The sequence below is a fragment of the Phalaenopsis equestris genome, unplaced genomic scaffold (assembly GCF_001263595.1).
Source record: "Phalaenopsis equestris unplaced genomic scaffold, ASM126359v1 Scaffold000517, whole genome shotgun sequence".
In the NCBI taxonomy this organism is placed as follows: domain Eukaryota; kingdom Viridiplantae; phylum Streptophyta; class Magnoliopsida; order Asparagales; family Orchidaceae; genus Phalaenopsis; species Phalaenopsis equestris.
In genome coordinates, this window is record NW_018164957.1 from 538135 (window position 1) to 561604 (window position 23470).

Here is a 23470-nt window from a genome sequence, read left to right on the forward strand (position 1 = left end):
AACATGAACAAACAATTCTTTGTTCGTGTTGTTCTTGTTCGGCTCGTTAACTTGCCCGAACACGAACTTCTTAACGAGCCGAACGCGAGCTGTTCGCGAACAACGAGCCGTTTTGACAGTCCTGAAACCAACTATTCATATTATAAATTAATGCAACTGGACATAGTTTTATAAATACTACCTACTGTTGAAAGTATTATTCATACATCAAAATGCTCCAAAGTAAGGAAAAAAGATATAGGGCATTGACACACATACCACACAATTCTTACGAATTTACACATCGAACACCTTTAGTTTCATATTTAATATAGCACTTCAAGTTTTAACCTCACAATAAAAATAAATGCAAACACAAAAGGTTAGGTGTTAGAGATGTAAATACATAAAAATTATGTGATATGTATATAAATTTCTCAATATACATATATATATCAGTATCCATCCGCCTGTTATCGTTTTGAAGTACTAATTGGCTTCACAGCCCATTGTTTTCTGCTGGATTCTGTATTAGTCTTACCTCTGAAACTCCCCTTTCTCCTTCTATTTGAGTTGCTTGGAGAAGCTTTCATGGAGGGGCCTCCCTTCAATTCCAAGCCATGGTTGCCAGGTTGGTCTGTAAATTCTTCATTTTTTTCTTCTGCTGAAGAAATTGGTGGCTCGACAGATTCGGGTAAGAACATTCCAGCCATTATTACGAGGTTTTTTTTAGGTTCAATCAGACCCTTTTTTTCCTGCTGGAGTTTTAGAATGGCATCAAAATATTGTCTTCTCTTGTTCTCCAAATCCGAATAAAGAACTGCTTTGTCTTCCTCATCATTCGCTGGTTCTATGGGATTCTGAAGAAGCAAAGCAATGATTGTTAAGTGAGTGAATGGCAACAAGGTGCAAAGCATTCTGATGGAAATTCAAGAACCTTTCTTCATAATTTCCTTTTTGAAACATAAAAGGGGTATTTACATATATACCACACAATTTTTATGTATTTACATGTCTAATCTCTAAAGATTCATATTTACACATGACAGTCAAATCTTTAATATCACAAAAACAGTATCACTATTATTAAATTTTTTAAAGTGAAATACATATTTATGTATGGGTTTATGACGTCAAAGTGTTTTGAATGCAAATATCAAACTTTTGGTGTTATATATGTAAATACATAGAAATTGTTTGGTAAAAATTAGGAAACAAACGAAGAAAATTTATGAAAAGATGTATGGACTGAGAAGAAGAAAAGTTATAAATAGATGGGGTAATTATTGTTGGATCCAAAGATGTTTGTAGGCAATATCAGAGTCCTCTTAGTACTAATAACAATAGAAGAAAAAAAAAATCGATATTTCAAAGTTTAGATGGGCTTGAGCACTTCAGAAAAGGCAAATACATGCTTTGATGAAAAATATAGAAGACATATAGCCGAATTACAACAACTAATTAAACGAGTGCCTTCAAAAGATATGGTCATTGGCTTAATGGTTGATGTCATCGATTTGGATGAAGATGTTTGCTTGGTTGTAGGAATGTGAGTAGCTTCTAAGTTTTGACTGAAAATGTTGGAGCGGGTATGAGAGAATGAACAATGAGGTGAATTCTCCTTGTAGTTGATTAGTATATATTGATATGGCAATTATATGTCCTACGGATACAAAACGTCTACTTTAGTGGAGTTAAAATTAGCCTTAATGAATTAATTTGAAACATGCCGCTGATCTTTGTGATATTTATAGTGTATATTTAGTTCTCTTCTCTTCCATTATTGAAATTTATTGCAAAAAAGAGCAAGAGAATAATTAAGATTTAATAGAAACTTCCCAATACAGAGACAATTAAACTTGTGATTGCTCAAGAAAAAGTACTTTGCTTGGAATTTTAATGAGAGCGAATCATGCTAGTAATTACAAGTGTACATTCTTAAGGAAACCCCCAGTTTTAGAAAAGAAATAATGTTTATTTAGCTGATGATTTCACTAAAATTGCTATTTTGAATGCATAAAACATGTTCTTATGGATTTTAATATTCTGGTGCACAACTCTACATCTTCCTAGGTAAAATTTTAGATTCTGACCCTTGTTCATATTTTTATCTTAGTTCTTTTCACAACCCTTTCTAACTTTTCTTCTTCCAATCAAGTTGGTCTGCGAATGCTCTGTTGAGAATTCACTGAAGTCTAACTTCAGCCTTCTCTCATTTCTCACTAATCGCAAAGACCAACCATTATAATGATGGAAACTTTGTGATTTGGCCTTTTGATTGTTTTATCATGCAAAATTTCACTTTAGATTTAATTTTTTTCTTTAGGCTAACATGCTAGTTGTCATTTGAATTTTCAAACCATTTCAAGCTCCTTTGCTTTGATAACTACATTCTCCGCTCTCTTGCAAGATGACAAATCCAATGGAATATAGATCTTTTCAACAATCTACTTAAAGTTATATCCAAATGCCTAGCACATTGGTTGAAAACTAAATGAAAAATCCCAACATGTCGGATTCGAGTGCTTACCCCGTCGGAAAAAAAAATCTATTTTAAGTGAAAGAAATTAAGAAAAATTCTTTCTTTCAAAAGAAATTTAAAAATCAAAGCATTGAAATAGGCAAGTAATTGGGGAAGTTTTATCTTTATGAAGACGGCCGATGAATGACCCATTAGCATTTGTGCAGTTGTATTCTCATCCACCGAGAGGAAGTCCTGAAGTATTTCTATGAAAATTTTAAACTCATTAAGAAAAGAGTTGCACCCAATATCTATTAGATTTTTCTATTGAAGAAATTATTCAACATCCATTAAGTTCTGATAGTGAAGCGAGCGCTAAACAATGCCCGGGTGCGGGCACCGAATGCCCCCCGAAGCAGGGTGCTTCGATCCCATGACAGCGACTTTATATATGCTTAAAAATATAAGTAATTAATACTGCTGCTAAAAGATTTAATTCCTCAGCAACTGTACCAAAACTTAATAACAGTTATATATTCGATAAAGATGGATGTAATAAATATTCAATAATTGTAAAGTCACACTTATCAACGCAAGTATACGTATCATTCAAGTAATATAGGGCTCTAATGAAGTCCTAGATATCGATCCCACAGGGAGTAAAATTAGAACTACGAACTAAAATTTTAGGAAAGCAATACTTTAATCGCAACAATGAAATTCAATTTGCTTATCTGTCACTAATAGACAATTAAAATAAATATGTAATTTTTTAATAACTCTTAAATAACTAATTATACTAATGAGGCTTTTAATGTGATATTCAATATATAAGAAAACATTCTTCTCCTTGTTAAGAAATTATAGTGAATGGATAAAATGAATCAGTTTAATTTGTATTGTGTCAAATAGAAGCATACCTATTTTTTATCCTTTGGTCCAGACATAAAAAATATTGACTAATCCTACGCTTGTTTACTGAATTTGCGGCTAGGTTGGGAGGATACCGGCTCTCACTTCGGAGCTCCCACGTTCCCCTCGCCTGAGAGCTAACATCTACACTTCAGCACCCAAATGATAGAACCGAATTGGAGATTTTAGTCTGTCACTCTAAAATCTCCAATTCTACGCTCGATAATTTTATTTCCCTATTTATTTGCACCCAATTTTCAAGAGTTTTGACATCTCTGAATCTTGGATGTAATATTCACATTAGTTGTAAAACTTAACATATTTTAACAAATCAATTGACCATATTGAAAGTAAATTAAGATCGAAGTGAAAAGATCATCACAATTTCTTAAACATTTTCATTACTTCACCAACTCAAATCAACATTTCACAAATCTCAAGACAAGGAGAAAGGCAGGGAAAATTACTCAGATCTCATGGGGAAAACACAACAAAACTCGGAATTCATATATAAAATCAAACTCATACAACTACAACAAGTAAATAAACTTATCTCTAACTTCTCCCCAAGAAAACTCCTCGAAGTTCCTCTGAATCTCTTCCTTCTTTACAGCACACAGAATTCCTCTTCGAAGCGGCAAGGAGAAAGAAATTTCTCACTTTCCCTCCACTCTTACAATCTCTCGAAGAATTCCTCACAATTTAGACTATATACACTTTTTTTCACACTTCAATTTTGAGTCTCCCTCAACCTTCAGGACCTTTCTAACCTCAAAAACCTCCAGGCTCTCTTCAATTTTCGGTCAAAATCTTCTTTTAAAGTTGTGGATGAGCTTTCCCAAGAGTTGCCTAAGCACCCATCCAAAATTCGTCCTCATCCAAAGCCTGGTTGGACAAAACCGCCCATCCCACCGGCGGCGGGCCCTCTTGGAGGCGCTGTCGGCGGGTCTTCTAAGTGAATTAATTCTGAAGTATCGGGAAAATCTCGCCGTTGGCGCCGTTGGGCTCGCTGTCGGCGCCCAAGTTCTATTCTTCACATTTTGGTCATTTTCGCTCCAAATTCGCTCATTTTTGCATTTTTTTGCTCCAATGACCCTAATTCATCATTCCTGCAACAAAACATCAAAAATACCTTTCTTTAAAGTACAATATCATCAAAAACAGTATAAAATAAGTATGAAAATCTCAACATATTTTCCTTTGATCATCCTACAGGACCAAATTCCTCTGTGATGCATCGCGACGGCAAAAGCAGGGTGGGGATCGCGAATTCTTGCGAAGGCGATATGAGGCGTCAACTTTCGCGACCCAGGGAAGCTTCACAGGCTGTTACAATGTTTTTGGATTCTTCTTGCCATCCCCCTGTTCCTTTTGTGTAGAAGTTTCCTTGGAGTCTGCAAATCGTTGTCCTCTATGTGTGTGGGAGTCAGTTCTGGATGTGTTCTCTTCAACTCTCTCGTGGAGTCCTTTTCCCCTCTTTCTAGGGTCGTATCCGACGATAAGTGATGCTCTGGTTGTATCATGCTCCGAGGTGGTTTTGTATCCTTCCAATCTCCTCCTCTACTTCTCCCCGAACCTTTCCCTATCTCTGCCCTAGCTGCCTACCACCGATATATCCCTCCACTCTATCGCCTCCTCTACTCCCTCCACAACCTTGCTATCTTGTTTACCTAAAATCAACCAAAACACCATACTAACCTACCCAAAAAGCCACCCAGCATTTCCCACCTTTCCCACCCCCCCCGCCACACCGCTACGGTGTTCGGATCTCTTCCAGAAGGCATAACCGGAAATTAGTCTATTATTGTATTATCTTTTTGTTTGAGTCGTGTTTTAACCTTATTTCTATATTAATAAAATTTTGTTTTTTTGTTCCACTACATCATAACTAGTTTCGGTATCATTTGATATCAGAGCTAGCTCAACCCTAGTCTCATCCTAGGGTTTTCTAGCATCTGCCCCTACCCAGTCCACCTCCATCAATATTTTTTCCTTCTGATTCCCAGCCCTAACCATGCCACCACAAAGAGATACATGGGACTCGACCCAGGAAGAGATTCAACGAGAAATCTGTCGTGTACAATGGAGACTGACCGAGCTGGATGATGGAAACCATGAAGAGGTTTCCTTCGACAATGATTGCGATAGTCAAAGAGAAGACCTGGACGAGATCTGAATCCGTTCCACGGGGAAGATTACAATGATGAGGAATATCGACCACGTCCATTTGATAGCAATAACAAAGGAGGTCGAGAGAAGAGGCCACTTATGGGAGTCAATGCGAGGGGGCGTTGGGGGGGTGTATTGTTATTAGGGTGCCTAGCTTAGGGGCAGATTTGTCTTTTGTTCGCCTAAGGGCAATTTTGTCTTTTATTATTGTTATGTATAAACAGGCTTGTAATGTCTACAGTTAGTATTGATGCATTATATTAAGTTGTAAGTCTTAGGTCTAGGTTTGGGAGAGATTTCCTACCTCTCAAATTGTAGGAATTGGGAGAGATCACCTACCTCTGAAATTGTAGGTGTTTATCTTTGTTTTCTTGTGGAGTTGTTTAATTTATTGAAGAGATATTGTGCTTGTCCTAATGTTTATAGAAAAGAGTGTCAATCTCGTGGTTGAATCGTAACAGTCACCTACAATAATGAATTAGGTCATAGCTGTAAATTAGCTTTCCCTTTCTCTTTATGTGAAATGGCAACATAAGCATTTTTTTATCTCTTAATTCTCTTAAATGTTGAAGAGAGATCCAGTATTCTGAAACAAGAAATGCCCCAATTCATCTTCTCAACTTTTGAATATAATGTTCATTGAACTTCTAGAGTCGATTAAAATGTTGCTAATATGATAATAATTACATCATTATAAGGACTTTGTTCACTGGTTTATTTGTCTTAATGAAAGTGAAAGGCAACGCTTTTGCAAGTAAAGTTTTTGATATAAATGTTAAGTTCATTGTTCATCTCTCCCAATCAAAGTCATTTGAGATTAGCACGAGAAGTCTCTTCTCCTAATCCGCCGAGAATGACAAGTACTACTTTAGTAATATAAATCATTTGTACTGGAATAAGCTCATTTCTTTGCTCCACAATTGATACTTTCCTGAGTCTCCTCCTAGGGTCAGACAAAAATAAATTCCTCTAGCTTTCCAACCTTATCAACAGGATTTAGTATGTGTCACGTTCTTTCACGCCACACCTATGATCCTCATAAAAAATACAATACTTCAATGGATCTTCATATGAGCACTCAATACGTCCCTTGAAGTAGTCTTTGTTTTAAATGACTACTAAGAGTTCAGCAATTGGAGCTCACAGTGAGGTAACAGTCGGTTATTGGCAAGTAGGTGAAGACAACCCCCTTCTTCTATTAATATAAGGATTTGAACTCTTTACTCATCCTCCGCAATGATATGGTCCCTAATGGTACTGTTGACAATAATGCGACCTCTCCTCCATCGAGAAATCTCTAGATCAAATTAATTGAAATTGGGAAATCGCTGAAATTTTCCTTTATAGTTAAAATTCTTTGGCCGACTTAATAATGAAGCACTCAAAATGCAATTATATTTTTATGCATTAACAAGACTATTGATGAGCTTAAGAAATTCAGCCAAAATTCTTGGCTACTCCTGGCCGAGTGCCTAATGAAAAAATCCCTCACATAGATATCGAGTGAGTGCAGCTTGGGCCATAGCCAACTCTAAATTGTTTACAACAAGCATCTCCTTTAGGAGGATAAAGTTTAGCAATTCGCCAAACTCCTGTCTCATTTTAAAAAAGACCCTGAAGTTCTTCAAAGTACTATGTGCCCAGGTGAGTTATGTGATGAATTTTCTTTTGAACTAGAGAATCAGGTAATCATTCAATGTGACAAATGTGAGAACCAATTGCAAGAGGACTCCTTGAAAGTGGTAAAAAATTAAGTTGCACTTTAGCGTTGTTAATATCAAATAAATAACCATCATATGAGAGATTTTAAACTTTTCAGGAGGCCTCAGTTAGCTTTTGAGTAATCTATACTTCAAAGCCTCATGCTTTCCATTTTTTTATTAAGTTTTCTAGCTTTTTCCAAGATAATCATGTATCATAAATCAAAAGAACTATTATGTAATTTACATTTCAGAAAAAAAAACATGAAAAGGCTTGAATGACTAATTGAAGATCCGCTGAGAAGTGGTAAACAAACAAAAAAAAAGTAAAAACTAAATCACTTTAAGAAAATGGCCGTGGTAAGGACGTGTCCAAAATTTACATGAGTGAAGAGAACATTCATACCGCGATAGATGAGTTTATCACAAGATATTCAAGAACATGTTCAATATCCTTGGCATCAAACACCTGACGACAAACTGGGCAAGTTGCCTTTTGCAAATTCGTGCTACCTTGAATCACTTGAGCTGTAGAGGTATCATCTGACAATTATAACTATAAATTAGCAAGAAACCATATAACTATACATCCTTACAGATGTTGAGCCAACTTTCTAGATGGTTTCTTCAATATGACAAAATAAATAGAATAATCGTAGCTATTGCTACAGCTATGAAACTTCCTAAACTGAAATATTTACTAAAAGCTAACTGCATGAAGCTCTGATCAGACAATTGTATTATAGGACCAAAAAAGTATATAAAGAATTAGTATTGGCTCATGATAATACAATTGGCAAATAAAACTATCATTGAAAGATTTTTCATACTTGGAGACTAGGTTATATTCAAGTATCCTAGAACATTAACAAAGAATATCTATTGAATAATACACAATTTTTTTTTTTATAACAAGTCATTGGGTGGGGTCAACCCTCACCCCGCCCCTACCTTCTCACCTCTAAAAAAATAAGTCCAATTTTCCACCTTAATAAATAATTTACACCTTGACAATACTCACATGGTCTCAATTTCACACCTAATGTCCTGCCAACAGTATTATTCATTAAACTTTTTAACTGTTAATCTAAACAAAATAGCGTTGTTAAATACAAAAACCAACATCTTCTTGATGCTACAAGGACATTCACATTTCATATGAATAAACCTCTTGGTTTTCAAGGGATGAAGACTTCAGAGTCTATTATCTTATCAATTATATCACTCCTTTCTTCTTGATAATGCTCGCCCATCTTCACTTTCTATCTTGGTCAAACTATGTATTCCTATTACACTTGGAATATTTAGTTCTATATAACTTGTTATCGTGCTTTCTGTTGGTATGACAAACTCTCTCATTATATTATTTAATGTATATTTCTTGAGAATTTCTAGTTATAAGAGATAGAATCCTTCTCTTCGTCTTTACACTTCAATTGACGTAATATTTACGAGACCGCATATTTTTCTCCATCTTCTATCTATGAATCATGTTCACCATATGTTCCTCTTCATCCATAAGCTCCTCTACCTACTACTACCCGTTTACAGATTTATTCTCGAAGATCTTGAATTGTATCAACAAAAACTCCAATCACGCAATCCGATTCGACTGAAAAATATTTCCACTAATGAGCTCTATGATCTACATTTACCTATTGCCCTATTCCAAGGTAATAAATGTTGTACTGCTCGTCCCATTCGCTATTATATAACCTTTGACCTATTTATCACCTTCCTTCCATTATCCCAATCATTTGTCTCTATTCCCAAAATGTATCAAAAAGTTTTGAATCCTTTTTTCATTTAGCTGCACTGAAATAAAAAATATGAATGATGTTGTATGTCCTCTAATAATGGAAGTATTCAGATGCTACAAGTGAAAACAGCCTACGGGGTGCAAGAGGGAGAGCTTTGGCAAGAATGCTGCGAGAGAAAAAGAGGAATTGAAGTTTTACTTGTGATAAGCTTTGCATGTTCAACTTAGTTATGAGGTGTAACAGGCCACTCTCCTACAAAGGTAGAACACTTGAGAATAACATGGAAGCAGTATAAACCTGAATATTAAAACTAGCAGCACCAACAGGTTTAAAATTCGAGTATTACTCATTCATGTGTAATTTCCTCTGCATTCAACAAAAAAGCTTGTATTATAACTGAAAACTTGGAAGAGACAGACCGTCTAATTATTCAAAGCACTAAAAAAAGATGCCAACAAATTTTTAAGATAGGAAATTGCTTATCATGCATCAAAAATACCTCCTTGGACTTCAACTGATTCAGGAGAAGTTTCCAATGCCTGGTTTATTTCTTTGGTTCCATATTTCTCTTGGGTCCACTTCCACAAACGTATCATGCATTCACTAAAAGAAGTTTTATATAAATCAAGCTATAATTATAACTTCTCAAGTACATCCCAAGAAAAACAGACCAACTAACCTGTGAAAGCAGTGATAGCACGACATCAACTTCATAAAGGGTAATGAAGTACCGGATCTATCATTTGAAACCAAAGGGTATAAACATAAAGGACAATTTCCTTCAGGATGGTTCATATTTGTAAGAAGATCCACCGCTTCCTAAAAATTAAATTAATTAGATATGCACCAACAAATGACATGCAGATCACATATCGCTAAAATCAGAAATCAGAAATGTAGGTAGCTTTAAAAGTGGCCTAAAGTTTTCTGCATTTACTTGGTTGTGCATTTCATATTGAAATCCTCGGGAGATATTTTTTCAGCATAAAACTTCTGACTCTCATTCACAAATCAAACCGCTATAGGGAGTAAAATTAGTGTCTTTGATGGAGAAAAGGGTGTTAGAATTAAGGGTGTAAACAGGTCGAACATAAATAAGCTAGGGTCATATGCAGCTTGATCAGTTGATTATTGCACAAAGAATAAACCAGCTTTAGTTTGTTAACATTTGACAAGCAAAAAGATATTGTTAGTGGTTGGCCAGTTTATTATCAAGATGAATGCCATCAGCAAACCGAGATAATTAATATGAAATGCATAAAAATTTTTCAAACCAACAAAAACTAATTTCATGCAAATAAGGTCTATAATTTTAAAAATAACCTGTAAAGCATCATATAACTTAAAACAAGTTCTTCACTACCTTGGAAACCTAGTTGATGGTTTTAAACATAAAATACATGAGGATGCAGGTGAGTTTGTGAGTGAAAGCTCTTATGTTTACAAGTCGAACATAAATTGTTGGTGAACATCAAGTTTTGTTTAACATCCCTGGTTAGAATGTTTGAGATTTCAAATTTCACGTTTGCCCACAAAGCATTTTAGATGGCTGTCAAAGAAACACACAGCAGGCAGTCATAAGCAACGAGAAGCATTGCATTTCAAAAACAAGAACACGCTAGAACCATTAGGACTACCATCACTGAATGGCACCAGCACCCCTATCTATTAAAAAAGAGTATGAAGACTATCCTTGGGTTATTATTTATGATTATAGGGTGAGAAAGTAACATTTCCTTTCAATGATAAAACTCTAAAAGGAAAATTGTGTAGTTTTTAATGTCCAACTCCACCAGCTTTTTAAATTGCAGATATATTATCAGATTTTAGAACAAATAACTACTCAATGCAAGAATCATACGGTGTATTATAGCTACCTATATGCTTAAGTTCAATGGAAATGTGCATGGACACAAGTACACTAGCTCATTTCAAACTCTCAAACTACTTCGATCCATACAAAAGATTATATATGTTACCATATCTAAATAATCACCTAACTTAATTACAGGAATTTGAACTATTTATTATGACAATATTTCATTAATGTTAAATAAGTTACCAGTTACTGTATTTTTTTAAGTGTTCTCTACTTTTAAATATATATGGACACACAAATAATTAGAACTAGAGAGATAATATAGAAAAAATATAGTCATTTACAATTATCTCTTCCTTCAAAAATGGAAAAATAGTATATTGATCTCTCAATACCTCGTTGTGGCCTTTAGATTGAATTTTCTGGTCTCATTATTCAAAAGCTTGTTGGCATCCTCCTACCCAATCATAAACTCCGCATCACTTCGATTGTAGCCAACCACTGCATGAAAATCCCCAAGTCTCAAACCTCAAACCGTTAGGCCTCCGATTGAGGAACTTTTGCCAAGGAAAGAGAAGAACTACATTGCTATAACCATGAACACCTATTAATCAAGAAAGATATCCTCTGGCCTGCTAGCTCATCTTCCTCTTACCCAACCCAATTTTTGATCCATGCCAGGCAGCATTAACATTTCTTTTATGAATTGGCATCCCATGGTAATAAGACCTGCTATCAATACCAACAGATTTGATGCACTCCGTTGAAACTAATCTGACCTCAACACCCATTGCTCCATCAGTTGACCTCACCTATCTCTAACAACCTCAACCTCACTCACCATACCTTTAAAAGTTCTTCGTCAAATCCTTTATTCACCAATGGTAAATACACTGGTGACTTTTGTTGCACTACATCTGTGCACTCTATTAATATTCTCGTTGCCACCCTTGAGTAACTTTCTCTAACCATACTCTCTATCAACAACCTCTATTTATACTTTCGTTTAAGGATCCTATGCATGTCCTCTCTAACACGAACCTCATTACTAACTTTTTGCATCTAATTCACACTATTTTCGCTTTTAGGAGTAGGTCATGCTTCTTTTGCTATGTCATAACCTCAAGGCAATAAAGTCTATCTCTGGTTATTATTATTTCAAACTCGACTCTATTTATAGTATAAATTTGCACTATTTATTACTGTAATATTTTCTCCTTATTGAGTATGTTCTCTTTTATCATGCCTTTCTTATCATAGAAAGACAATTCTCCCGACCTTTTGATGGCAACAACTATTGATTTGGACCATAATAAAATCAAAAAGTTGTAAATGCAAATAATTGAGCATTACTATTTAGTTGAGGATCCCAATTGATTATTAGAGCAAGTATCACTATGTGAAATGTTGATGTCACTTAAAAAGAAATCGTGAAGAGAAGTAGCATTACATGGAATGCAGAGGTCACTTAAAACGAGAATGTGAAGAAAAGTAGCATTGTGGAATGTTGAGGTCAGTTTAAAAAAGATTGTGAAGAGAAGTAGCATTACATGGAATGCAGATATCACTTAAAAAGAGAATGTGAAGAAAAGTAGCATTAAGCAGATTGTTAAGACTGCTTAAAGGGTCACTGTGAAGTTAGTTTAGAAATGATACAATTTTCTTGGGAGCTTGTTGAGGTCAACTATGAATTTGTAGCTCAGCGTGTAGCAATGTTTGATATGTATTGAGATAATAGCACTTGGTTGTACCCATGGACAAATGCTATTGGGAAGAATAGTTGTCCATTCACTGATTCAAAAGCTCATATCAAACTCCTAGAAGCAACTATCAGCATATAAATATAAGGACTTGTCTAAGCTCAATAATCATAAATTTGGTATGCCAAGGATCAAAATTATGTAAAACAAATTTTCAAAACAATTTGGTCATTCATATATATGTATGTGTGTATGCATGTATGTGTGTGTGTGTGTGTACATATATACATACATACATACAATATTTCTATTCAAAATGTATTCCAACATTAACATTTTATCATTGGTATCACAAAACTTGACAAAGACAAAGCTATACTTATAAATGAACAATAGTGTTTGGTGTAATCACTATCTTCTAGAAAGTTCATTAGTTTAAGAAACATGTGTTCTTGGAAATCAAAATTTTGCTAAGAGACATACTGGCAACACAATTAAACAAGATTTGACACTATTGTTTAATAACAAATTAGCCACCCTTAATGTGGAAATAAATTCAATGACCATCTCTTAGTTCTTACACCCAAAATTTTAGCATTGCGAATAGTGATGAAGGATCAGCTTGGAGTTATGGATCCTAGCTACTTTATCTAATTTATAATTTGTATAATATCACTATTTAGCTTTTGGCGCTGTTTACATGGCTTTCCATCAGTATTATTGCCACACGTGTTGTAGATATAATTAGCATTCTTCTACAATATTTGTGCATTATATTAAGGACCGATCCTATATAAAACACTTTTCAGGTTGTTTGAGGATGCTTGATAATTATATAAAACATGTAACTATAAGTAACAGCTGATGGCCCAGTACTTTTGTATCACAACTCCAACTAGCTCTTAACATCCATCTTCATCATGAGACTTCATTTTATACAAATATCAGTTTCCTAGCTTATCATGCTCCAAATTAAATATTTATATAAAATTTAGTAGCATTTTGCAAGCCATTTTGTTCATAGAATACTGGCTAGTGTAAATAAACAATAAATATCGAATGATGAGGTACAATTACAAGATAATATAATGCAAATTTTAACATATATAGAGTATGAGCATATCATTAGTTGAATAATTCACCTAAGATTTAAATGAAACGTGAGAAAACAAATACCTCACAAAGTGCTACAAGCATTGGGAATGAAGCGAGTTCTTCGGCCCTTTTCCGTATGCTAGTAATCCAATGAGCCTGACGGCTATCATCCATTCCTTTCATGTAAGTAATATATATGTGGGGAGGTTCCTCTGGGTACTGTCAAAGTATGAAAGTCACGTCCCAATTATATGGTATAATAATTCTTTCAGGGATTTAAAAATGACAGATGAAATATATGAAATCAATCTCAAATATTCTATGGATGTTACAATATTATATTATGGCAACAATTACTTGCAAGAATCTGCAGAAATTAAACAGAATTCTTTGGATTAACAAAATTAGAGACAGGTTCGCAAACCATTTCTCCCATTAATATTTGATATCAAATGCTAACCAACAACCAACTTTTGTCAAAGATTTTGATTTCATTTTAAAAATTACTTCATCAGGTAATGCATTGCATTGACATGACTTGAAGGAATACCTTAGTGTTTGCTTTTATTCCAATGGTCGCTTCTACGAACTGCAAGAAAAAAAAAACACCATGTCAAAAATTCATAAAAAACCACTTTGTATTTGGGCAATTGGGTAGACAGGAAGGGATTCTGCTGACAAGGCAGCACCTACAAACATTTAGTCACATAAAGAAATTTTCACTGATTAAACCATAATCAATCTCGTAAAACAATAAAGCAAAATTAAAATCAATTAGGATTGGCAAATGAAATTGATGCTGCGATTAGCGGATAGAAGAAATGATCCTCTATTCAAAAACCTACCATACAAAGCTCTATCAAAAGTGAAATCATTCGATATCGAAAATAGATGAAAAACCTAGACTCCAAATCGCCGACAAAAATGAAGGGGTAAGACCTGCTGCGATGAGTCGTCGGCTGTACGCGGCTTGATGTGGACGGTGAGATGAGGCGGAAAGTCGCAAATTAGATGGCTATCATCGCCATAGACAGCCTGCACAGCCTCCAACTCAAGCCGTACATCATCCTCCGCCATTGTTGCCGTCAACGATAGGAATCAGACCGTCTTCGAAGTTCGATGTAGTCATTGTCGGTCATAAAATCACCATGATTAATTATTTGAGAAATATTCATTTAAATTAATGAACCTTTTCCTTTCCTTTGACATCAAATATTACAATTCAAAGATTACATCACAGCTAATAAAAATTCTGATTTATCATTCGAGGACGACAGAGTAAATCCTTAAATCCGGCCTACAGTCAGATTTAACAAATTGTTAAGTTTTGTATCATGCTTTGGTTTAAATAACTACTATTAATTACAATGATTTTAACCACAACAAAGCCCTACAAGCTATACTAATCATTAGTAATAAAAAAATCATTAACTTATCTCTATACGCAAACAAGGTTATCCAGAAAATTTTGTCAAAAATTCTCTTGTTGAATCTAGCCATTCTGCTAGTCTAGTTATTCTGTTAGTGGTTGAATCGAGTCCACTTTTAGAAGTGTCTGAGTCGAGCCCACCTATCGAAGTGGCAGAAACAAACCCACATGTTGAAGTGACTGAATCAAACACACCTATCAAAATGATTGAATCGAGTTTCACCTGACGAAGCGGATCCGTTCATGCTCACCTTCTTCGAGAGAAGAACCTAGCCCACCTATACGAGGGTAGCAATTCAAGAAAGTCACCATGACAGTTAAGAACATTCACTTTTTAAAAGATATTGCCAGAACATTGGGGACTCGGTCCATTCACCTAGATATTGGGGATGGCCGCCTTACAGACAATTTCAAATATTAGTCAACGATATGTAGTATTAACATCACAATATTTCCATCAAGATACCATAGAAATGCATCATGTAAATAAGAATATGTAACACGTCGATTAATGAATCTCCTTCTACTCCCAAAAAAGCTCTCTCCTTAGCTTCCTATCTCTCTCCCTTTCTCTTGGGCATCTTGTAACTCAGTGAATCTTCAAAGAGCCATTTCTTTCTGGATTTCCAAAGATCAAAAATTAATGCATTTGCTAAGATCCCCTCAAAGGAATCTCATTCATTCCTCTTTCTTTCTGTCATCTTCTCTTCAATATAAGGCCTTCTACCGATTTGTATGTTCCCACAAACGATATGTGACCCTGCATCCTAGTTAGAAGGATTCAACATCCACCCCTTTCGCTAATATTAAAACTCTCTAAAAATCTATATTGTTGTAGCAATGTTTTGATTATTTTGTTAATGGAAAGTATTTTCTCTACCAATTGAATGATATAGTTCAATATATTTAAATTTGAATAAATTTTAAAATTAATAAGTCTTAGAAAATAAAATCTGAATAGACTTGTGAATACATAAAAATAAAAAAGACTTTTTTTTTTCATAGCATATAAATTAGCACAAATGAAATTAAGTTGCAAATCATAAAGTATAAAGATAAGCCGATGTCATTTTCTTAATTTATGATGAATTGATTAGTCTTGATATAATAATTATTAGCCTGAATTTGGGAGTATGTTCACATTATTTTGATTTTTCTCAATGAAATAAATCTCAAGGTATTAAATCATATGTTACGCACATGCCTACTTAAATTCTATATGATTTGTAGCAGTTCTAACCATTACAAATTACTACTGGAAGATTTACATTCAAACCACTCAAATCATATATATTTACATATCCGACTTCTAAACTTTAATTTGTGCATCTGACAATCATCACAATTTTCTAGCAATTTAAAAACTATTGCAAATTCTTAATTACATCTACAAGTTAGTTGGAAGATGCTTAGACTTTCAGAGAAGAGCTTTGTGAAGTTGGGATGTTTTTCACTTACTAAAATCATTTCATCTTGTTCTGATAAGATTGATATGCATTTCTTTTATGAATATTATGTAATATGATTGATTTTTATGTCCATCAATTTAGTTAAAGGCGGGATTCTTTTGAGTTCTCATTATCTACAACAAGAACAAGAAGAAGCTTTTATTCCATTAAGAGGGGTCGGCTAAATGAATCAATTTTCTCCATTGTGTCCTATTGAGTGTCATATTTTCATTTAGTTTTAATAAATTAAGAGCATTTTTATATGACATGCTCAAGTCCTTTAGGTCTACCTTTCTTAGCATAGATCAGATCTAAAACATCTACGCTCCTAAATGGGTCATCAGATGATCGACGTTTAATGTGGCCAAACCATCCAAGGCAACTCTCTCTAATCTTGTTTGTTACCGGAGTTGCACCAGCCCTTTCCCAGGTATATTTGTTTCTCGTTTTGTCTCTAAGTGTCAAGCCACTCATCCACCTAATAATTCTTATCTCATCAACACTTAACTTCGTTTTATGCTTCTAGTTTATAGGTCACTATTACAAACTATAAAGCATTGATGATCTCACCACCATCTTATTAAATTTTGTTTTTAAGTCTAAGCAATACTTTTCTATCACATAATAATCCTGATGCATTCCTCCAGTTCAACCATCCAACTTGAGTTCTCATTATTTGATTATTATGTCTATTTTCTTCAGCTTATTTGTTTTTTTATTTGGCTTAGCAGTATTTAAGAAAGATATCATTTAATTGTCGGATTTGAAGCTAGTTAAATATGAAGGATTTTGATAATATTCATGCTTAAGTTCTTGGCTTTATGCAGATTCTTAGTTGGTTATTTTCTTATGTTTTCAATTTTTGTTGTTGATGTGCTCAATTTAGTTTCTAAGTACTCGATTTGTATTTTTTTTCCTATTCATAAAACTATGTGTTGGTCATCTCTCACTAAGAAAAAATAATATTTTTAAACTCAAAAGTTTAAATAAACAAAATTTGAACATAATTTTTCTCGTTTATATAATTCATAAACAAACAAGTTAAATCTTATATCTCTTCCTCATGTATTATTTAAATAATATTTAATTAATTAGAATTTATTTAATTGTATATTTAATAATAAAATATTATAATTTAATATGAATATGTACATAAATATAATTCAATTTCTTATTATTTTTAATTTCAATGAGCGTGTTTGTCGATACTTATTAAATATGATTTGATTGTAAGAAAAACTTGTTTATTAGTATAAATTAATTAGATGTTAATTTAAAATTTATTCAATACCTTATTTGTTTGAACTTATAAAATCACTTATTAATAATTTTATATAAAAAAAAGTAAGTACTCCTTTCAAATTTTTAGCTCTAGTCTTATATAAAAAAATCATGCACTCATTCAACGTTTTAGATTGTTCAATTAATATAAACAAATCAAGTAGAAATCAAATGTGAACATAAAAAAAATTTAAGCATGTCAAATATGAACACATATGTGAAAGCTCAAGTCAAGCCCAACTGAACATAAACAAGTTATGATTCGACCAACCCAAGTTCAATTTATGACATACTCGACTCGATTAGCCTCAATAACAACCCTAAGTGTTAGCCGAGTAGAGGCCATAATAGGAATGTAAACAAGCCGAGTCGAGCTAAATTAATTAATTGAGCTCAAGTTTGAGTCTACGAGTTCGAGCTGACTTACAAGCCAACCTCTTTATTAAAAAAAGAGAAAAAAAACTAATATTAATTTTAACTAGTGACATAATAAAATCATAAAAAAGAATGAGCAATTAGAAGATAAATAATAAGAAATCACATAATATAAAGTAAAAAAAATATGATTTCTTAATCATTTTTTATAAATTCTTCAAATTCAATATTTTAAGTACACACACACACAGATAGATATATATATATATAGACACACACATTATTGTTCCAAATTAGTCTAACTTGTATCACCGGCTAAGTATTTGTGAACGAGTTTGTTGTTCCAAATTAGTCTAACTTGTATCACCGGCTAAGTATTTGTGAACGAGTTTGGTTGGAAGGTCCAACCATCTCATGCGAGCTTGGAACGAGAACTAAGACAATGCACTCCAGTTAGACTAGATTAGCTCGCTTGAAGATTAGAGCCGAGTAAACTAGTAAGAATGCAGATGCATTTCAAAGGCGCTCGCATAATTCTTCTGGGAGATAAGAAGCACGCAGCTCGTCACTTCTAAAGATACTGATCGGATCGGTGACAGACCATTGAATGTATTGCTAGCGGGCTTGAACCAATAAAGCCATCAAACCCATTTAATATTTGATATACATGACCCTAGACAACCTCAAAATATACTAGAGTAAGTTCCGAACTTCACACAAAGCATAACCTCACCCAAATGGAATAATAATCAACATGTTTGCATGGAATTCACCAAATCCTACCATTATGACATCAATAGACTATATATAGTCTGATGAAAATTCCTAGCAACCAATTAATAATGTGGTATCTCGTGGACTTTTAAACAAGTATAATATCTTCTACATAAAATTGCATATTTGCATTCACATGGACTACAATAATTTGCAACCCTCCTCTCCCTAACCGTTCAATTAAATATTTTACTCCTCCTTTTAAGTATATTATCCGTGCAGCATTAGATAAAAATGATTCCAAATTCTAGAACCAGACTTCCATCATATTCGCCGCTGGATAAGCGAATTGTCTACAGCTACCTTTCTTCCCTCCTGCCATAATAGATTGTCTGTTGCCAGCTGCCTCTCCGTACGATTTTAATATAATTGCAGTTTTAATTAGATACATTTGCATGCCTACCCCTTAACTATATATATATATTATATGTATTGTTGAAAAAATTAGGGCGAAGAAAAACTAGAACGACACAAATCCAGAAGAACGCAAAGATTTAACAAAGTTCGGCAAAGATGTCTACGTCATCAGGAGCAGAGCAGCGAGTGTCTTTCAATATTTAGAAAGGATATTACAGAATAGAGGGATACCTCTTAGGGTTACTAACAGGTTTATTTATAACCCCAGGAATAAACCCTAAGCACAATACGTAATTACAACATTACCCATGTACCGTACCGCAGGGCTTTGCCCCTGCACCCCCAACCCACGTAACTTCCCGGTTTGGACAGATTCTTTCGCTTCGCTCCGCTTCGATTCAGTGTATGTCCCTATATGGTATATGAGTCATACTATAACACCTACATTTTGAAAAATAAAAATTTAGTGGTTTTTATGTAAATCTCTCCTTTCAAATATAGCCACATCGAATTTATTAGGGTGCTCATATTTTCTGACCTAATTGGAATATATAGAGGAATAATAGGGTTTATATATATAATTGGATAAATATTTAGTAAGTTTCATTATAGATAATCTACTACATCTGACACGTCAAATCTTAATACCAATCAAGCTGATAATTGGATAAATGATTCAGAGATAGTGATGAGAGAGAAATTTATTGAGAAGATGTAATGATTTGATGTCTAATCAGCTAATTATCTATGCTCTGCTGCTTCCATTAGGTGCATCGGCCCCAACTGCCTTTTCCCGTGGATGTCGAGTAAATTACTGTTTTGCCCCTCTAGGATTCATATTTCTTTGCCATCAAAACCATTTTGATGTGACATTAATACATTAAAGTTTTATTAAACAAGATAACAGTGGATTTACTGTTTTTAAAACGATGATAATAAAAATATTAATCTTATTGTGTAATAGAATGTTAAAGATATAAAAGGGTTTGCGAGTGTTATCTTATCATTACATGTAGATCAGACGCAAACATCGATCTCAAGGTGAATGGTGGTAGCTGTTAGATGGTAGAGAAATATTGTTATCATGTCAAATGATAACAAACAATGAAATAAGGGAAATTATGATTGTCAAAGTTGTTTGAAGGAGGTGGCTGATGACATTGATGGCCCCTAACATTAGATGGTATGTGCTAGGTGATGGCTAGTGTACTTGATGACGCAGATGCTAGAAAGATTGAGTGTTGAGACTTGGAAGATGTTGATATTGGCAACTTGTGATACCTCTTTTTTACCTTAGCCTTAGGTTATGATAAGTCTGCATCTTAATTAGGATTGATTTGGATAGCTTTTACTATCATATGTAATATTCTAGTACATCATTTTCATTATCTTTAATTGACGAAACATCTACCTTCTAGAGATGATGGTCCAAATATTTTTAGTTCCTTGCATGATTTGCCTAAACCACCTTCTCACTAGCTTTAAGTCGAGTCATTTTAACCTTTATGAGAGAATAAGTTTTTTCATCTTTAGAGAAAAACTCATTCATCTTCACTCTTTTATCACACCCTTAGGTATTATAATCTCCACCTCGATGAGAGAAAAATTCATTCATCTTCATTTCCCTCTATGTCAACCTGATTGTTTTTATTAAGTTATGTTATCACCATCTCCAATAGATGATTGATTTAATCTTCAAAGGCCACTACACCGAAATTATTCAACATTTGCGCATTTTCACCTATAAATTGAATCATCTCCTTTTTAATAGGACAATCAATCTGGTTATGTTTATTAGATTTCCAACCATTAAACTCCATCTCATTTTTCACCTAAAAACCAAACAACTTTTGATTTTTAAAATAGAACTTATTTACCTTCATCTACTTTCTTGACCTTTTATATTGCCATCACCTCAGATATTTTTAATAACTTAAATTAATTGGATCTATCTGGAATTCTTCTTTAACTTTTGATTAGAATAACAGTTTATAAATAATCTATTAAGGGTGTCACCATTGACAAAATGGCTTATCTTAAGCATTGTCATGTTGGTACTAAATTTTCTTAGGGTGCAAAAGGCTATCTGGCATTTTTTGAATCATTTTATTTACATCGAACAACATAATTATTCATTTGCAATGGTTTAGGTTGATTTTGAGAAGCGTTCAGTCTGGGGGATATGACTATTCTGAAAGCAATATCCTTTGGTCACACTCTGGTTCAGTTATCTCATGGCACTATAAGAAGACCCTAATCTAAGCACTCTTGCCTCCCTTTTTTAATATACTCTAATCATATGACCTTATCATACTTTGCTTTTCTAATTAGTACTCCATCCTTTCATACATCCACATAACGTTGAGTGTGACATCCAGTTCAATGTATTTTACTTAAATGATTATGTCATCGCCGTAAAGGCGTGGTTCAGGTGATTCACTGTAAATATAGTTTGTTGATTAATAAATAAATAATAATAATCTTTTCTCCTATTCAACATCCTCATCATTAGAGTGATTATAACCTTGTTAAGATTACTCATTTTGCTCTAGGTGTCCAAATTATTGGTAGTATCATCTTTGTTGATTAGTTCATTTGTATTATACTTTCTAATAAAATAGTGACGAAGAATTAAACTTTGATGTGTTTTTCTGAATAGCTCAAAGATCTAAGAAATTTTTTCTTATTGGATTGAACTTATGCCGATATGTTCAATAAATTCTTACATTTTTCACATAATATTAGTTACAAATATTTATTCAAAAATAGAGTTATCTGACCAAGGTTTACTACATAGTCTATATTGAATTGTGGTTGATAGTGGTTAGGGATTTGACGAAGTTTAATAGCAACATGACATTCTAGCATTGCATCATGGTGGGATGGTCATATATTGTGTTAATCATGTGCATGTGCTTTCATCTTTCTTGCCTCCTTAAACATACCAATATCTCTAAAAATTTTGTTAGTGCCTCTTTAGCATGGCTCTACATGACTTCAAAGCTTGTCACAAATTTAAGAATTTTGAAACTTCTTATTTTATTCCTTTTCATTAAACTGTCATGCCATGATTTAAAGCCAACCATGTCAAATGCTTTATATTTATTACCAATTCAAGACATTTGTGCCCTTGTTGAGTATCAGGATATCTTCATGTATAAAATGATGATTCTCATCTACCTTGGTGGCATCCCCTATTCATAATTATTTTTTGTTGGACATTTTTTGTTATCATGTAATTCACTACAACATTGGGCTGACTATGATTTTACACATGTTGTTTAGGTTCCCTTATTAAATATATATTTTTTGTAATGTCATTCACTCTAACAAGGAAGCCCTAACTTTAATGCCTTAATGGTTAACCATTCTTGTGATCTTCTTATCTGTTGCCTTGTTAAAGTCATGTTATATTATTGGTCAAAATGTAGCATGTTTGTGTTAAAATCAAAGGTTTGCCCCTCATGGATAAAACCCTCTAAAACTTTAAGATTGACCAGACTTTTATGAACACTGCCTCTCTAAAGTGCTACTCGTGAAATCAACAACCATAAGTTCATACCATTTGCATACAACATTTTTAATTGGCCATATAGATCTTGAGATTATTACATGACCAAACTTTAATCCAACACATCTCGTGATTATGTTTTTAAAATGTTGATATATTTTTATTTTACTTTCATAGGTTATAATTTCAACTGTTTTATATGTAAACAAAGTGTTAATTATGATTTTTATTAAAAATATAAATCATAATAAAATCAAATTTTAATTTAAAACCTTAACTAAACCCCAATCATGATTGCCTCTGTTTAAGACTAATATGAGGTTCTAGGGGAAAAAACTAAGGATATTTTGATCAAAATTTAGCCACGAACAATTTTAAAATTTTATAATATAAAAATCAATTGATTATTTAGATATTTTAATTGTTTTAAAATAAATTTCAAAATCCTAAATCCATCAAATTATATATATATATATATATATATATATTAGAAGCATGGGCCTTGCCGTGATGTCCCCAGCCCACCTTATTGGCTCAACCCCTGCTAAGTCTGGGGGCGACTTGGTGTGCAAATAATTCTAGTATCACCTGACTTAAGGCTATACTTCGCCACGAGGCAATTCGAACCTGTAATCTGAGGAGACTTACGACCATCGGGGAGGTTGCTCTACCAACGAACCTATAAGTACACACACACACA

The 23470-nt window shown here is 33.6% G+C and overlaps 1 protein-coding gene across 2 annotated transcripts; it reads right to left on the reverse strand.

The window, feature by feature from the left end:
- Nucleotides 1-140: 140 nt before the first annotated feature.
- Nucleotides 141-14736, reverse strand: LOC110028625 (E3 ubiquitin-protein ligase RNF25). 2 transcript variants are annotated; one of them, XM_020730546.1, is made up of 7 exons: nucleotides 14535-14736; nucleotides 14146-14184; nucleotides 13677-13814; nucleotides 9661-9800; nucleotides 9481-9584; nucleotides 7628-7749; nucleotides 141-839 (listed from the first exon to the last, which is right to left on the reverse strand). In XM_020730546.1, the coding sequence occupies exons 1-7, from the start codon at nucleotides 14670-14672 to the stop codon at nucleotides 453-455; spliced, it is 1068 nt and encodes a 355-aa protein (XP_020586205.1). In that variant the 5' UTR covers nucleotides 14673-14736; the 3' UTR covers nucleotides 141-452. The 2 variants fall into 2 exon arrangements, with proteins under 2 accessions (XP_020586205.1, XP_020586204.1); XM_020730545.1 differs by having other exon boundaries at nucleotides 7628-7764.
- Between the last annotated feature and the right edge of the window lie 8734 nt (nucleotides 14737-23470).

What these genes read in the sequence shown, in the direction of transcription:
- LOC110028625 (XM_020730545.1), bottom strand. Translation starts at nt 14,672, where the DNA reads ATGGCGGAGGATGATGTACGGCTTGAGTTGGAGGCTGTGCAGGCTGTC. An exon ending in GAATAAAAGCAAACACTAAG is followed by an intron (nt 13,815 to 14,145) that starts GTATTCCTTCAA and finishes ATACTTTGACAG; the next exon opens with TACCCAGAGGAACCTCCCCA. An exon ending in TGCTATCACTGCTTTCACAG is followed by an intron (nt 9,585 to 9,660) that starts GTTAGTTGGTCT and finishes AACTTCTTTTAG; the next exon opens with TGAATGCATGATACGTTTGT.